Source organism: Sciurus vulgaris (genome assembly GCF_902686455.1).
Source record: "Sciurus vulgaris genome assembly, chromosome: 10".
Lineage (NCBI taxonomy): Eukaryota > Metazoa > Chordata > Mammalia > Rodentia > Sciuridae > Sciurus > Sciurus vulgaris.
Window position 1 is genome coordinate 29,286,048 of NC_136470.1, and position 18,645 is coordinate 29,304,692.

At 34.5% G+C, this 18,645-nt stretch overlaps 1 protein-coding gene across 7 annotated transcripts in view; it reads right to left on the reverse strand.

Moving 5' to 3' along the window:
* Positions 1 to 18,645, reverse strand: part of LOC306670286 (multidrug resistance-associated protein 1-like) — a 94,785-nt gene that overhangs the window by 4,639 nt on the left and 71,501 nt on the right. For 6 of the 7 annotated variants that reach the window (XR_013766374.1, XM_079154953.1, XM_079154952.1 and 3 more), the window contains 7 exons: positions 13,962 to 14,116; positions 11,543 to 11,698; positions 8,484 to 8,683; positions 7,554 to 7,680; positions 6,079 to 6,180; positions 3,713 to 3,856; positions 1,652 to 1,810 (listed from right to left, as the gene is read on the reverse strand). Coding sequence is in view for 6 of the 7 variants with exons in the window: in XM_079154953.1 (XP_079011079.1) it covers positions 1,652 to 1,810; positions 3,713 to 3,856; positions 6,079 to 6,180; positions 7,554 to 7,680; positions 8,484 to 8,683; positions 11,543 to 11,698; positions 13,962 to 14,116 (1,043 nt within the window). In the remaining variant the exon portion in view is untranslated. The remainder of the gene's footprint in view (positions 1 to 1,651; positions 1,811 to 3,712; positions 3,857 to 6,078; positions 6,181 to 7,553; positions 7,681 to 8,483; positions 8,684 to 11,542; positions 11,699 to 13,961; positions 14,117 to 18,645) is intronic. The other variant, XM_079154951.1, reaches the window with a different exon arrangement.

Here is an 18,645-nt window from a genome sequence, read left to right on the forward strand (position 1 = left end):
AATAAACTACACTGTAGTCCCCCCTTTTCTGCAGTTCTGTTTCTCATGGTTTCAGTTACCCATGGCCAACCACGGTTCAAAAATACTAAATAGGTCTATTTCTTTCTTTCTTCTTTTTTTTTTTTTTAGCCTATTTATATGTTCAAGTGACTACTGTACAAGATCAGTCTTTGTAGTATTATTTATTGTAATAAAAGATGAGAAATCTCTGATAAAGGTCAAATTAAGTAAGTTTCAGTAAATCCATGAAATGAAATAATATACACATTTTAAAAAAGAATAACTTGTATGTGTTTGCAATGATACTGGCACTTTTTAAGGTGTGTACAACACACACAAAAAAAGACTGATGTGCACAAAATCTGCTGCTATTTAAAATAAAAAAGATAAAGGTCTGTGGGGGAGAGTGAATGGGTATGGGGCAGTATGCTTTGTTGCAGACTGATTACCTCTGGAAACTTTTACACACACACAATGGATAACAGAGTAATTTGGGGAGTGGAGAAAAAAGTTTACCTTTGTATTGTACTTTTAATATGAGCAATTTTTTTTAAAAATGAAAAAAATATTAAATAGAAAAATCTAGAAAAACACAATTCAAAAGTTTTAAGTTGCATGCCATTCTGAGTAGTGAGAGCATCTCTCCCACCTTCCCACTTTGTCCTGCACAGGATGTGAATCATCCCTTTGCCCAGTGTATCCACGCTGTATAACCTACATACCAGTTAGTCACGTGGAAGACATCTTGGTTATCAGACTAGTTGTCTCAGTGTTGCAGTGTTTGTGTTCAGGTAATATTTATTTTACTTAATAATTGTTTCGAAGTGCCAAAGGATACTGGCAATTTGATATGCCAAAGAAAAACATTCAAGTGTTTCCTTAGAGCAAAAATGCAGTTAGTTGGGCAAGGGGGTGCACATCTGTAATCTCAGCTACTTGGGAGGTCAACTGGGGCAACTTAACAAGACCTTGTCCCAAAAAGAGGACTGAGGATACAGCTCAAAGATACAGTGCTTGCCTAACTCCTGCAAGGCCCTGGGTTCAATCTCCAGTAACAAAAAGTGAAAATGTGATGGTGCTCAGTGAGGAAAAAATAATTGTTTGCTGAGGTTGCTAAGACTATGTAAGAATAAATCTTCAGTGAAATTCTCACAAAGGAAAAAGAAATTTGTATTAGTTTTCCTGTTGTGTTTTCAACTGCAAAAGGAAAAAAAATGCATAATAAAAAATGCATAAAGCTCATAAAAGTCATAAAACTCATACATTAAAGAGAGAGATCGGGGGACAGTCTCAAAACATTTTTATAGACTATGGCTATAACTATTCTATTATTAGTTATTATTATTTATGTTTTACAGTGCCTAAGTTATGCTTTATCAAAGGACTGTATGGATAGGAAGGAACATGAGAAAAATGGGGTGGAGGTGAGGAAAGAAAGAAAGAGAAAGAAGAAGAAGGAGCAGGAGGAGGAGGAAGAGGAGAGGAAGGGGAGGAAGAAGAAGAATAAAGAGGGAGAGGGGGAAGAAGAAGAAAAAGAAGAGGAGGAGGAAGAGGGGAAGAGAGGAAGGAAGGAAGAAGGGAGAAAGGGAGTGTAAGCAAGATAGCTCACTTGAAGCAAGTAAAGAAGGACTGTTGGCAAAACAGGTCTTACCTGTGGAATTATATTGAGTCTACCACGAAGGTCATGAAGTCCAATAGTTGTTATGTCTATTCCATCAATAATAATTTTGCCTCCTGATCTTTCCACAATTCTAAATAAGCTATTTGACAGTGTTGATTTACCTGCCCCAGTTCTTCCCACAATTCCAATCTGTAATGAAATGATCATAATAAACAGGTCACACTGTACATTTTGTAAAGAAACAAAGTCCTTGCGCTGACCCAAATGTGTTAGGTGTCAGGTCAGTGGGATCTAATTTTGCCAACCAGACTAACTAACCCTGACTGGTGTGGAAGATATAATGTGTCTTCCCAAGATTATTAGTCCCATGCAGACCTTCTTTAATCACTGGAAAGACTGGATACAAAGTTTTTGTGGAGAGAAGTGACTTGGACCATGGTCTTTGAACGCATTGGAGCTATGACTGCGCTTTGCTCTGGGAATTTTCCGTGCAAGCTGCAGGACAAGATTGCCCAGAAGCAATAGTGACACCCTGCCTGAGGAAGTTCTGGGCAAAGGCACAGAATTATATCAGTATTGACCTTGAGCTCAGACACCAGCTTCTGGGGATAGAGAATTCTGAGCATAACAAGATAACCTTAAGAGCTTGCAAGTGCTTCAACCTTCAAGCCTGCCTCCTTTGCAGAAACTTTCCCACAGAAAACCTTTGGATGATAAAACCTATATAATAACCATGCTGTGCTAGCTCTGGGTCATTGTTCTTCCATCAGAGGTCAGTGTTCCACCTGATCACAGCTTTCTTTTTGTAAATATTTGTATATCTTTCTTAAAACCCCTTTGCCCCTTGCCAGTTTCTAGGATTCAGCCATGCAGGTCAAGGCAGTTTTCCTTCTAGTTTTGAGTAAATTAGTTGTCACCTAGAGAATCCCAGTAAACCCAGCATGAACAGATCATTTCCAAACCATTCCTGATCATCGAATATGTGGGCAACACTGAGATGAGGTGGTTTTACCAGAACTTTAAAAATGAGAATTTTCTCTACCCTTCTTTCCCACAACAAACAAACTAACAAACTTCAGATAGACGGGAAAAGGGATATCTGTAGTTGTCCTTGTTGTGTTATGAAAACTTCACATTATAAGTATCAGGGAGTCACAGGTAATTTTAAGGGTCTTGGATTCCTGGTCAAAATAATCAGCTTGTCATAAACACCCCAATGACCAAACATGTTCCTTAGTCATGAAAACAAATGCAATATTTTCTGGTTGCTGACTTGCGTTTTGGCATTAATATAAGAACATTAGGGAAAGAATGAGGTTGCTTTGCCCTGGTAAAATATCAAAATACTTTAGAAAACAAAACAAAACAAAATGGGAATCTCTTGCTGGTGTGACCCAAATTCTAGACTGATTTTACTTGTTTCAATAATATTTTAATCTTTGATCCCACAGCAGTAAATGTGTTCAGAGTGTTGAAACAAGAAGTTTGAGTTTATAAAAGATGAATCTCTGAAAAAGCCTACCCTAGGACATTGCTGTTATTTTTTATTTTACTTCTACTTATGTTTAAAATATCTTATTTTATGAAAATAATGTTTCATATATCATTGTGAAAAATGAAGGAAAAATACAGAAGAAAGTAAAAAGATCACCTGAAATTAAATCACCCGGGCTGAACATCTATGTTTTGTAACTATTCTTCTATTTTTACTAATGTGTCTGTTTACATTGTAAAACACAGAACTGATATACTTCCAAATGTTTTTCATATGCCTTTTTCTAAACCAAATGTTATCTCAATAGTTAGAAAACATGATATCATGGACTAATTATCCCATCATATGGACTTATAATATTTTTGGTAACTATTTAGTTTTGACAATTGCTTTATAGAGGAAATAAAAATAAAATATACTAACATTGTGTTTCACACTACTGTACAACTTAAAAATATACTTTTTCTTCATAGAGGGCAAACTTATTCTGTACCATCAACCACAAGTCTTTACTCTTACATATGAAATATTTTTAAAAGACCATCTTATATTAAATATTATATTATATTTAACAATAAGTGCATTAGATATGGTACCTTCTCTTCCCCATGAGTCTGGAAAGTGATATCTTGTAATGCCAAACCAAGATCATCTCGATATCTAGCTTGAAAATTAATAAATTCTACTACCCCTTTATTGGGCCATTGTAATGGAGGCCTTCTAGACATAATCCAAGGTGCCTTAAAACAAAGAAATATTCTTTAAGTTACACTTACAATAAATAATACCTTTTCTTCTACTCAAATAATTCTCATGTAAGTAAACAAAAGTGAGGAAAAATCATAAAAGACATTTATTGATATGATTTCTGAAAATAGTTTTTAAGACCAACATAAAACCTCTCATTAGGTTATAAGAAAATCTTAGAAATAAATTTTGAGAGAGAACAAAGCTTCCTATTGCCTATCACATTATCAAGAGAAACTTCCTAAAATTCTGTAAAGGGATTGAGGGTAACTAGAAATTTTAGCTGAGATGAGTACAATTTATCTCTCATTCATTCCCTAAGTACTAAGTGTTTATAATGCCAGTCAATTTTAGTTGCTAGAGATCCAGCAAAGAGGATAACAGATACACTTATCTTCCACTGTGGAGTATATGCGTTCACAGGGAGAGATACAGAACTACATAACACAGGAAGAACGAATGGTGGATGAACAAAGTGTTGGAGAATAAGCAGAGGTGGTGGGAGGAGTGCATGATTGTGAGCAGGGTCATTATCAAAGGTTGCACTGAACATGGAGAGAGAATAAGCCATGGGAGTGTCAGCAGAACAGGATTCCGGACAAAGGAAACTAACTGTGTGTGCCAAGGACCAATGAGTCGGAAGCCTGCCTGAAATACTGGAACATCCAGAGGTAGGAGAATGCACAGGACTGTATGTGCCTGGGCAGCCAGGTGAAGTGCTTCATGGAAGGGAGACAGGGCCAATATCAAGTGATACCTCAGGTAACATGAGAACTGAATATGGAACATTTTTGATCTAGGTAAAACAGGTTCCACGGAGTGGCAGGACCAGAGGCCTGTTTATAGAGGAAAGAAACTAGAGACAGCAAGAACCAGAAAATTTTCCAGAGAATTCTTCTACCAAACGGAGCAGAGAAATGGAGCTGTAGAGGGGGTGAATACAGTTATCTGAACAGATATGTCTCTTCTACATCAAGAGTTTTTGCAGCAATATTTGCCACAACTTGCATCAAATTACATGGAGGAGTTTTTGTTTTTTAAATATGTGTGTATAACTACACATGCAATTTATTGTGCTTTTCAAGTATGAAAGAAATATATATTCATTGAAAATTTTCAGAAAATAATATTTTTTATGTAAGTCATCAGGTGGTAAATGAACTCAGCAAACTGAATATTGAATCCTCAAGATTATGAAGATAGGATAATCTTCCATGAACTTTGTATGAAAAGAAAAGGCAACAACTAGGAGAGAATCCAGAGGAAAATTCAAAGTTCAGGTAGGAGTTGAAGGACATGGAGAATACTTTAGCATATTTATAGGTTGTGAGAAACAGGGGAGTAGGAAAATAGAAATGGTAGGAATTAAAAATAAAGAAAAGAAAGGGTAGGAAGTAGGAGAAGCAATTAATGGAGCAAGGTCTGAGAAGAAAGGAAGAAATAAGAACAAAAAATATAATTGGAAATGTTATATTTTTATGTAGAGAAGAGATATTTCTTTCTCAGTGTCCTGAGAAAAAGAGAAAGAATTATGAGCAAAAGAGGAAAGAGAAATTCAAGTCACCTTTATCATCTACCCTGTTAATTTATGGAGAGAAGGAGGTAACCTGATGAGCAAAAAACAAAGATAACTGAAATTTCATACTCTATCAATAGTTTAATTCTTTGCCCTCCCAAATTATAGCTGATTAAAAGGAAGAAAACAGACTGATATATTTTCCTCCTCCTTCTCATTCACTGCGGTGTTAATGATGATTAAATGAAACAGAAGGTATAATCACTATGAATGTAATTAACTTAAAAACTGTGAGGCCTGTAATTATAAGATGACTATATTAAGACTTTATTTCACAATGTAAAATACCCCACAAAGTTTTAATTGTAAATTGTGTATTTTACCCTACATCAGTAGAGAACAAATCATTGTATCTTTTAAAAAACAGGTTATTCTATTTCATTCTTACAACTTGCTGAACCACCTTACAATTTATGGAGAGTCCTAATTTAATCAAAGGGTTTTTATTTCTAGTGTAGGGAAATATGCAATAATAGTGCATTTTACAGTAATTTTGGTTTTAATGTCATTGAAATGTTGAATATCACAACATGAATTTAGAAATGCAGCCTTTGTTTAGAATTTCATTTTTAAGATGTCAAATGAACATGCATCATGGTATCTTAATCCTACAACATTTACTGGTTAATGAGTGCCTACCTCTTTATCCATATCTTCATATTCGCACACTCTTTCAATGGACACTGCATTGGTTTCAATTTCACATGCCTTCCTTACCCAAAAATTCAGAGATTGAGTAATCTTGGGGGGATAAGAGAGGAAGAAAGGATATGAATTATATTGTTTCATCTTATATGTAGAAAAGTAATACTATATTTTTGTAAGATTTCATTCTCAGAGTTTTTAAATACCTCATCTCTTTTGATTACTTAACAACTCTAGAAGAAAGCATATGTGTGTGTGTGTGTGTGTGTGTGTGTGTGTGTGTATACACCTATGTTACTTCCAGTATGTTAGAACTACCAATATAATAAATAACAGAATAATGTGGAAGATGATAGAATGACCAGAGTTCAATACACAGTAAAAAAGTCCATACTTAAAGTAAGGAATAACAAATAGCAAGATGGATAGGATATGCCTCACAAAATCTACATTCTAAATGCAAATAAAAGACAATGCATAAACACTGGTGCATTCTTCACTACCTTCCACTGGAAGGAAGACTCTCCTGAGCCTCTAACTATTTCATTTCCTCTTTTTATTTTTTATTTTTTAAATAGTAGTTTTTCTTTTCACCCTGCCTTCAACTGTAGGTTCTCCAGGTTGTGATTTCAAGCCCACTTCTGAAAGTCAAAAGCTTTGACAATTTTATCTTCAGTTTGGTACCAACTCATTTGATGGACTACCTGACTTAAACAGACGTGGAGTTCTTTAAAGTGTTTCTTAAACCCACTTGAGGTTTATATTTGCACATTTCACTGATGAAATAGTAGTATTTGTTTATGGGATTTTGCCCTAAGCCCTGTATATATATTCTATAGTCCCTTTCTAGTAGTCTAAATCCAGAATACTGAAATACCTCAAGGGTTTTGAATATAAGACTAAGGTATGTACCCAAATCATCTAGACTTACCTCCTAAATAATGTGTGATTATGTTAACCAGTTTAAGGCATTTATTCTTTTACAAAGGAGATATGAACACACTCCTACTAGTGCTTTGCAGGGTAATATAAAATAGGACTTAGGGGAAAATTCATAAGCAGAGGAGAAGCAGAGCATATACTGCTCCCAGAGCCTGCTTTTATCTGCTTGCTTCAGCAGGGCAAAATGAACACACCGGCTATGTTGGGGAGAGGCCCTACCCTGTAACCCTCTGTAAGTATAAAAATGGAGAGCAAGAAACTCATGGGTCACTATGAAACAACAGAAGGTTCCTGGTCCTCCAGGGCTCAGCCTTGGGCATCAGACCATTCTTTCTGGGAACTAACTTAAATTTGCTGAGCCAGCTCCTGCTACTACCAAAAGAGGAAGAAATGCACCTCCAGAGTGATCCAGATTTGTCTCTCATTACTTAGTTAATACAATCTATAATTCAGACAGACAAAGGAGAAGAGTGTTTAATTAATTGGATTATAAACATACCATGTTCCACAAAATCATTATTACTTACATTTAGGGCATAGGATATAGACAAACCAACTATTGCTGAATCTATGGAATTGCCAGCCAGCACAGCAAGTAATGCAGTAAAGAATAGCATTAAGTTGCCAAGAAATTCAAGCCTAACAGACAGCCACCTGTAATAAATGGAACATATTCCTGAGGACAGAGATGCAAAAGTTTTGGTTTACTTAGTACTAAATCTATTCTGGGAAACTGTGAAGTAAACATCAATGACTACTTTCTTTGCCCCCCACCCCTTACTTGGAACTCAGTTAAATACAGGATTATCACAATGATGATAACTTAAAGGATTCCTCTACATAAAAGTTCGCTTTAATTCTGCAGAATTTTGCTTTAAAACTTAATCAGAATTAAAAAGCAAAAGGAAAAACTCTAGGTAAGATGATATAATGCATTGAAGAAATCCTATTGGCAAATCAGTTACTTCTAGAATTAGATATACTGTAAAATCAGATGCATTGCATGCTGATTAAATTATTATCTAATAATTAAAATATGCCCAACTATTACTTATGATTTCATTACTTCCTCCTTTAATAAGATTATAACTTTAAATTAAAAACTATCATAGAATAGTTCATGCAAACAAAATACATTCTACAAACATTGAAGGGTTGTATCTTAATCATTCTAATAGCATCCTATAATTCCTTCAAAAAACTTGGGACTTTGTTTTCATATAAAGTAGTATGTGCATTTCATGTGAATATATATGTAGACATGATTTAACTTAAATGTATATCAAACACTAGAAAATATTCAGAATTTATATGTGTGTGTATATATATAACTAATTTAATTTAATATATATTAATTTGATAAAATGGCATTAGAAAACACTCTTTCATTTAAAAGTCAGTGAACAAGCTATCTAAGAAGAGACAAGTCCTGAACTAGGTTTATTGATGTGACTTACCTATTTGAAATTACATTATTGTAGAAACAGACCAAGTTCTCATTCACTACCTCCCTGTTCTGTTGGATGAACCTCTGTTCGTGTCCAAATGCTCTAATAGTGGACACACCCAATAAAGTCTCACTGAAGTGAGAAATGACAGGAGAACGGGATGCTCCTGACAACCGCCGAATCTGTCGAGAGCTGGCTATGTAGTATCTCTAATCAGAAGACAGAAAGAGGTAGTTGGAAAGTTGGAGCAGAAATTGCTTCAATGATTTAAAAACTTAAGTCTATTGTGTGGTGAGTTAAAGTGATCCCCCAAAAGCTTGTGTCCAAATACTAACACCTTTCCCCGTGTCTGTGAGCATCACCTTATTTGGAAATAGAATCTTTACAGATGTACTTAATTTAAGGATCACAAGATAAGATAATTCTGGATTTGTGGGAGCCCTTCATCCAATGCTGAGTGTCTTTACAAGTCTCAGTGAGGAACACACAACACAGGGAGACTGCCACGGGTGGGGGATGTTGGAACTTAGAGTGATTTGTCTACAAGACAAGAAAAATGCCAGGTTTGTCAGCAGCCCAGAAAAGCAAGGGTGATTCATGAAACAACTTCTCCTTGGAGTTCTCAGGGGAACCAACCCTACCCATATCTTCATTTTGGACTTCTGACCCCCAGAATCATCAGAGGATAAATTTCCATCATTTTAAATCACCTGGCTTTTATTTGTTACAGGAGACTTAGAAAACTAATTCCCCTTAGTAGCAGTGAAAATTTCAAATTCTGAACAGTAGAACTAGGACATAATTAGGAAAAATTTCACGTGGATCACGCTCTCAAGTGGCCATTATTGATTACCTACAATAGAAAAAACTCTTGTATCACATGCTGAAAACACGACCAGGCGGTTAACCCTTTAAGTGAGGGAAACTGACCAAGGGTACATACAATTTGTTTTTAACCTGAACATAATTACCCAAAACAAAAACAAAAAAACTTATTGTTTCCTCAATGAAAAAGATATTAGTGTAGCCACAATTATGATTTGGCTACTCCCCCTTAGCCTTAGGGATTGTGGAGAGCTTGGAAGGTCTATGTCCTAAATTAACTGAAATATCATTAATCAGCCACAGAAAATTGCTACAAATTGGAAATGAAAATCATGGATTATCAGATCTTACACATTTTTCAGAAAAATCTCCATATCTGGAATTTTATGAAAAATCCCTGATATGAACATCTTTATTTGGTAAAAACACTGAGCAAGCCAAACACATATCTCAAGCATGTGTAAAACTATCAGTTCATAGTTCACAAGCTCTGCTCTATACAAAGTGCTCTTGAAAATACAAATGATTATCACATTCTAGAGGCTACAAAGAGACTAATCAGACTGTCTAGTTCATGGATGCTGTTTTTGGAGATAGACCTTGAGAGCAGCTGATTAAGGGTGAGACACTTATCCCTAGGTAAATGTATATGTGAATACTATACATCCTCAGAGGTTTTGAAAAAGTTTCATTGACCTATAGGAGCCATGCAGTCCTTCCATGAAACTCTCCAGGGCATCTAGTTTAAGAACCATTGATCTAGATCAGTTTCTCATACTCTAGTAGGAATCACCTGGAAGGTCTGTTAAAATGCAGACTTCTGGGCCCTATACTGAGATATTCAGCCGACCTGGGTATACCACACTATGAATAACACATGTCCAAGCTAAACTTGGACATTTCACAGGGAAGGGAAGTGAAGCCCAGAAAGGAAGTTATAGTCCTGGTACAAGGGTAGGAAGGTGATAAGAACTCAAGGCTCCTAAATCCAAATTCAAGGATCACCCTATTCAGCTTCCTAGGGGTTTCTAGATTCTTTCTGGGCCACCCTATTACAGTTTACCAACCATGAAATCATACAAAATTTCATTTGTGACACATCTATTTAAGTGGAAGAAATTGACCCTCAATACCATTCTTCTGCTTTCAGATTTATTTTTTAAAATATGAGACATAGTCTCAGGCTTCTGGAAACATACAATATGATCAATAAACAGCATATGGTCTCCTATAAAGTAACTTATAATACCAGTAGTATAATAAATTCATGGCACATGGATGAGTTTTCACTATTTTGTTAGAAAATGATTCATACAGAAAATGGAATATAACAGGCCATGCAGGGTAAGGTCTAGGTAGAGAGACTAGAGAAAACATGTGAAGTAGGAAGAATCATAATAGCGCATGTTCAGAAATGAGAAAATGATTAACATTCTATCTTAAGCAAACTAAATTCTAATATGAATTTAAAGAGTTAGGTTTTTGAAAAGGATTCAAACTATGAAAACTATTCTTTTGTGAAAAGAACTTCAGAATATTTTGATATTCAATTTAAGATATATATTAGGATATTTTATCTACTTACTATAGTCTCAGAGTGACATAATTTTGGAATTCAAATTGGTTGATTATATTTTAATATAAAAATAACATTGAAAAACACGAGAGCCATATTTAGTTCTTCTAACAAAAGTTTGCTGATATCTAGGATGATAGGGCGAAAGGTAGTAAGTACTTGTTTCTGTCTTGAGTATGCAGGCAAATAACCATAGCTTAGTGGCAGTACCAGCTGCTGCTCATCTGGATCCACTGCACTATAAGCATGGAGACTACTTTTCCCACGGATGGCTCCCAGCCAATGACTGGATAAGGTAGACAGTGTGAAAGCTGACCATTCAGGAGTCACATGGAAACCTCCAGTGAGTGGCCTTGGTTGAGATCTTTCCTTTTAACTGAATGCACCTTTTACAAAAATGCTCTGCAGTGCCAGACTTTTCCTCCCCAATTTTTGGAGCTTCTCTTCCCTCACAGGGGACCACACATACATTACTGCCTGAGAGTTCTCCCAGCTAAGCCTTTTCCTGTTTCCTCTTCTTTATCTTTGACATGTATTTCCCAAAGTATATCTATAGTACATTTCATCACTTCTTGGAGACTGGACTAACAGTACATTTAAGTGGGCATAAAATTATATTGAACTGTACATGCATGTTATTAATATAAATAAAAACCCAAGTACTTACCTGTATGGTGAAATACAAGAGAACCAAGGGAATAATCCCAACAATGAAAAGTGGGAAAGCTCCCATAATGACCAAAACTGTTCCGACAATATCCAATGTATAATTCAACCAGATCCGTAAATAGTAATGGAAACGTACATCAATTATAAACATATCCTGAAAAAAGATTTGATGCCAGGTCACTTTACTTTTAACTATTCATGGTTCAGAATGAGAGAAAGAAGAAATATATCCTTTAGTGGAAAAATGATAAATAATTTACCCAAATGTGACAATCTGATGACTAAGAAAGTCTAACTACGTGCTCTTTTCCCACCTCCATACATTTTTCTCTTATAGTCAGCTGTAATAATTAAAAGGCTCTTCTAGTGATAAGATACCTATGATCAATGCCTATTTATCAAGGACAATGGTATAGCAAAGTCTGGCCCTGACTTGAAAAAAAAAAAAAAAAGAGTCCAAAATCTAGGATCCTAATAGTTAATTTTCAAAATCCAGAATTTGAGTCATTGGACATTGGGCTACCGCTATCTTCAACTCATTCTTGGGCATTGTTATTCTCTCTAGTGGCCTTGTTGAGTAGCTGGATCCTACTCAGATCAGAAGATACAGGAAAACAAAAAGAAACTTCCTTTCATGAAATCTAAACTAAACTAAATGATTGAGGTAAACAATAAGTAGGATAAAAGAAGGACAATGGTAAAGTCATATATTAATTCATATCATTATTATATAGCAATCAAACTTATGGTTGTGGTGTAAGGTATGACCTACGAAATCCAGAGAATAGGAAGACAATGAACCTTAATGGAATGAACTACTTAGTTCAGGAGAAAACTGATAGAAGAGTATCGATGGAATTGTATTGTTTTGTTTTATAATAGCCCAATTATCTCATATACCAAACAGTGCAACAGCATCCTATTTGTAAGTAACTTCCTGCTTGCCTTGAGAATTTATCTTCCATTACCTCCATCTACCCAAGAAATAATCATATGGAATTTTCTGGCATAAAAATGATAATTATTCAGTAAGTCATAATAGGAAATGTCCATGGGGAATGATAGACAGGTAATGATCAAGTTCTACCACAAAGTTTTTGAAGAACAGTACTCACATTGGAATAAATAAACAACATCAAATATTCCATCAAAAACTTATCACAGGTATTTTCACATGTTTTACTCATTCCCCTTCATAGATATGCATTATTTTTACATAACTATATAACATATTGTAAGGTCATAGACTTGTACTAATACAGAAACTACTAGCAATATTTAGTGATTAAGTGTTTGGAATGTGGCAACTGTCAACTGAGATATGCTGTAAGAATATAATGTAAACCATATCTGAAGATTTTTAATTCATTTTTAATCATTAATTATATATTGATTATAGTTTGGAATAATGTGTTGAAATATACTGTGTTGATTGAAATATATTATTATAATTATTTTGACTGCTTCTTTTCACTTTTTCATTGTGTCTACTTAAAAATTTAAGCGATTTGCATTCTATCTATTGGACATGCAATTTTAAGTGCTCAATAGAGTTTAATATACTGAAAATCCTACAGGTAGGCAGGGACTCTGAACGTCTTTGTCCATCCCCCACTCACTATATGTGATACCCTGTTTTATTAAAGGCAGAATATATTAAAGGCAAAGTGTTATGGCTTGGATGAGAGTGTCCCACAAAAGCATTGTGTGAGACAATGCAAGAAGGTTCAGAGGATAAATGATTGAATTGGGAGAGTCTTAACCTAATCAGTGAATTAATCCCTGATGGGATTAATTGAGTGGTAACTAGAGGCAGGTGGGGTGTGGCTGGAGGGAATGATTCATTGGGGGCCTGGCTTTGGTTATATACTTGTATCTGGTAAGTGAATTCTCTCTGCTTCTGATGATGCCACATTCTTCCACAATGATGTTCTGCCTCACCTTGAGCCCTAAGTAATGGAGCTGGCCTTCCATGGACTAAGACTTCTGAAACTGTGAGTGCTCAAATTTTTCCTCCTCTACAATTGTGCTGGTCAGATCCTTTAGTCGCAACAGTGAAAAAGCGGACTAAAACACAAAGTCCAGATATTTCCACATACACTTACATTTTCTTTCCTTTCTTGGCCTAAACCAGTGACTGTCAACTTTATGCATGTGAGAAAAAGAGTTATAGATACAAAAGTATATGTTGTTTTTTAACTATTTAGGCAATCTTCAATGTAATTTTAATTAAATGTTTAAGATGTAACACTCTTAAATAGCAATTATAAATTTCTTAATAAATGTGACAATAAAATCTCTACTCCACACAATCCCAGCATTTTATAATAACATTTTTTTAAAAAATGAGATTACGAAGAACTACACGTGGATCATCACTTTGGGTGTGATATTTAACAAGGAAAGTCCTTCCTTACCTTGGTGAACCGATTGATGATTTGACCAATGGGATTGGTTTCAAAATACTGGAGTGGGAGGTGCAGCACATTACTCAAGAGCTGAGCATATAAGGTTCTAGAAGCTGTCAGGGATCCTCTGGTGAGTACATAGGCTCCAGAGCAGACAAAGAGACCTAATCACAAATATTGTTGAGATCAGGTTCACATTTTAAAGGACTTTTGTATTTTAATTCTCAAAGGTCTGCTTATAATAGCATTTTTAAAAATAGAAAATCCAAATATCATACTTAAAAATGTACAATTGGGGACCAAAGCAAATGTAAGTGTAAATATACTTGATGCACTAGAAACAGTCTGATGCTTTGCTTACCGCCATCAGGTTCATGGTCAAAGTTTCTATCCAAAAATGCACAAAAGCTAAGAGATCAATGTGGTTCACAGAATGTTAGCATCCTATTAAGTTTATAATGTCCTGTGGGAAAATGGTTGACACTAGTGTTGTCAGCCAAATTGTTCCAAGTTCTCTCAGCTTCTAGGCACATGGTGCACCCTCTGACCCCTTTGTGACTGATAATACCAGGCACATAGTTCTGAACAATGAATTGTGACAGTAACACATGGCACTTCCAGGTTAGAGTATTTAATTACTGGTGTCACCCCTGTTACATTTCCAATTTCCTTTGTACAGTGCCTGCTAACATTGAAATGGTGACTGAATTGCTCCTTCAGTTTCTTGAGTCCCTAGGACAAGAGAGTCCTTTTCCCAACTCCAGTGGATACAGAGTAGAAGTTTAAAAATAAACATTCTTTTATGCCATAAGCTACTGAGATTTATCTAGTGGGAGGGTTATTTTTACAATAAATAAAATGTCAGAAAAAAATACATGGAATAGACATATAGCTTTAGTGGAAGAGGTTAGAAAACAGTTATTAGTAAACTAAACATACAATGTTGATTTTGACAACATGTAACAAAAGACAAGCTCAGAAAAGAGCTAACTAATGTATGAGAAGAAATGAAAGAATCCCAAATTGTTCTGTTACAATGTTCAGGAATTACTTTGTGAACCAAATTGTTTCATACAGAGTAATTTCATGTACTTCTGTAGGAGAAAGTTCTTTGAAAACACATTTCCATTACCATGTGAAACCTGAGAGGGAAACCAAATGAAGAAAATAGTAGAGCTGATAAGTTAAAAGGGTTTCCGACACTTCCTTTAATCCTTTGGTTAAAGCGTATTTAAAGATCTAGGCTTTTCAGCTGGTTTGTGCATTTGGGACAATTTCTTATAATTTATCCTTTCATGCCTGTACAGTCTTTTAAAATTCTTTAAATTGTCTAAGAGCTGTCTTATTCTCAGACTGTATTTATTTCAACACATTCTGCGTTCAGTTTATGAAAGCAATGTTTTAAATCTGTGGAGATACTAATTAGACCTTTTTAAGCTTCTTTTTTTAATCTAAATATGATTGTTTTCTGGGTTTAGCTGTTGTGTTTGCTGACTATTTTACTTTTGGTGTGACTGAAATACAGAATCAGTTTAAACAACTAAGAAAAAACATATTTGATGGGGCTTTTTTTGGCCATTGCTCACATTTATTTCCCTGAACAGTTCTCTCCCTTGAATGCAAGGGCTTACTTCAAGGTCCACTTAAATGGGAGGATATGACACCAGAAGTCTTCAATTTGAAATAAGATCCATCAGGCTGAGGCTTCAAAGACCACAATAAGAAAGTTTTCCTCTACATTTGTCACACACTCTAGTATTTCTGCTTTCCTCTATGAACATCATCTTTCTGGTTTTTATTGCATTTTCCTATACCAGTGCATACTTTGTTGTTGGTGGTAGTGGTGGTGGGTGTTGCAGGAGGTGCTGATGGGCTAGTAGAATAATGCCCTACTGAAATATTTTCATGACTTCTATGCAACTCAATTCTATTCTTTGCAACCATACACACATACAAACTAATGTTTTTCCATTGTTCTACCAAGCATCTCCCTCTTCTTTAGAGTTTCTCCCGTATTTATTCCTGGCTACAAGTTCTTCTATCTTTGATTTTCTACATGTATAATGGTTTATGTAGAAATGTATCACTCTGAAATTCCCTGAAGCCTTTCCTTTTATATTTATTCACTGTCATTTCAGTGAAATTTTGTGTGGTAAGTAAAGTAAATGGTCCACTCAGTCATTTTACACTGGAAGCAGCAGTACACTCTTTAAACATTATATTCGGAAAATAAGGCATCTATGTTTTATACCTTAGATTAGAGAAAAAGGTCCCTAATAGTGATGCATAAAACACAATAGATAGGTATGTGCAGAGTGTCCTAGAAATTTTAAAGCAAATAGCTGAGATCCAAGGAAAAAAAATATTAAGGGCTATTTATTTTTTAGAAAATGAAGGAAGGTCTTTATTGTTGTTATAAAATATAGATATAAAGTTTTCTGGTTCAGTACTCCAGTTTTGTTCAAATGTTATCCTTCTATATTATTTATAACAGGTCCCTAGTATTAACATGTGAGAGTGCTATTTTTGCCTTGATGTTAAACAAAAATTGTTTTAAGATTTTTTTAAGAGAAAATAACATTAGTACAGCCAACTCTTAATTGCACCAAGTTACATAATATTTACCTATGGTGTTCTAAAAAGATCAGAAATTTTAGAAATTTATGTGCTTACTTGACTTATGGAAATATACCTTAGAATTATAATTAATAATAAGCCTTGAGAAAAATTCAAGATTTTAAATGGAGAAAAAACAAAAATGAAAAAGAAAAACCTTAGAAAAATTTATACTCTAATGACTGCAGACTACTCCAAACAAAAATATAAACAATCAGGAAAATATTTTTATAATTAAACTCATTAAAGGGCCACTCTTACATTTGTCACAAAATACTTTCTTTATTGATGATTGTGATATCATGAAAAAGTGATACTTTTTACAAGGGACAGTATGAAAAAACTTGCATAGTTTGTGTCTTATAAAAAAAGATATCTGCTCACCTAAAATACTCTACTATGATCTGTTAAGCAATTCACTGGAATGGTATAAATTGCCTCAAAAGTATGTGACAGTTACAAATACAGAAATTTATGTATATATGGATTTTTTTTGTCTGTTAAGAATTCTAGACCTGTCTACTTTTTTGTCATTGATTTACAAACTTAAAGCCAATAAAATTGACTCATTGATTCAAACCAGATAGTAGCCCATTTCTTCATACTATAGCTAATCCTAATATTGTATGTCAATCATTAGTATCTCTTTCTACCATGAATATTATTAACAGAATGACAGAACAAACATGAATTCATCTCACAATATATACCTACCTGCATTTCGAGACATTTATTAGAGGTACTATGGCCACAAGATAAGAATAAAATGAGAGAAAAGAGAAACAAAGTCTCAACTAAGTTTTGTACTTTTTATTTTATCTTCATTTCATTATCTTCAAAAGCATGTGAAGGAGTTAAAAAATATATATGCCATTCTGACATATTGACTATTTCGAGTTAAAGGCATGAAAACATCAAGTGCAAGAAGATCACCCTGACTGCCCTTCTGTTTGTTAAAATCAACAGATGAAGTCCCCTATGAAAGATGCCCTTCCTGTACTTGAAGGAAAGCACAATTCTGATCATTAAGATTGGGAGTCAGGACCTAGAGTGTTCTGGGCACACCCATTCAAACAGCTCTGATCTACTAACTCTTCTCAAGTAATTTAGTTGCTTTTTCACAACTTACTAATTCTTTGTACAATTTAGCATATAAGTGATTCACTCTACTTCTCTGGGTTTTCATTTCTTTATGAAGGTTCCCATTCCCCCAAAACTTCTATTAAGTAAATTAATATGCTTTTTTCCCCTTATTGATCCATGTTATGTCAATTTAACTCTCAGGACTATTTGCAAAAAAATACTAAAATGAGAAGAAAAAAAATCCTGCCTCTCTCTCTTACACATGCATCTGTTTTCCCTTCATATTCTTAAGTATCACAATATCCATGTAGAAGGCTGTTATTTTCTTTCTGATTTGATGCCACTGTCCCTCAAGTTGTCTTCCTTTCTTTTTTTACTTATTTACTTTTTATATTTTTATTTTTACAGACTGCATTTTGATTCATTGTACACAAATGGGATTTCATTTCTATGGTTGTATATGACGTAGATTCATACCATTCGTGTAATCATACATGTACATAGGGTAATGATGTCTGTCCCATTTCACCATATTTTATACCCCCCTCTCTCATTTCCCTCTGTGTTCTTATAAAGGTAACTAACTGCATTTATTTTTAAAATTTCCTTATATTTCTACTATGCTTTTGAGTATCCTTGTTCTTCCAAATCACCTAACATATTTGAAGGATTATATATCATAATTATATTATATATACATATATGTATGTATGTGTAGGTGTACATATATATAAATATACTGTATATACATGTATATATAATATATTCCTTAATTCTCAATTGCATGATTTCCTATAATGTTTATTCTTTTCCCATTTCTTTCTCCATGATATTTCTTGATTATAACCAGGGTTCTTTTCTCAGTTTTCTTTCTCTTTCATATATTTAACAGTTCACAACCATTGAGAACTTCTTTGAAACACCAGTTTCTTATTTTTAAGTTTTAGTATTGCTATGTCCTGATTTTATGTCCCACTTTGAAGGCAGTGTATCA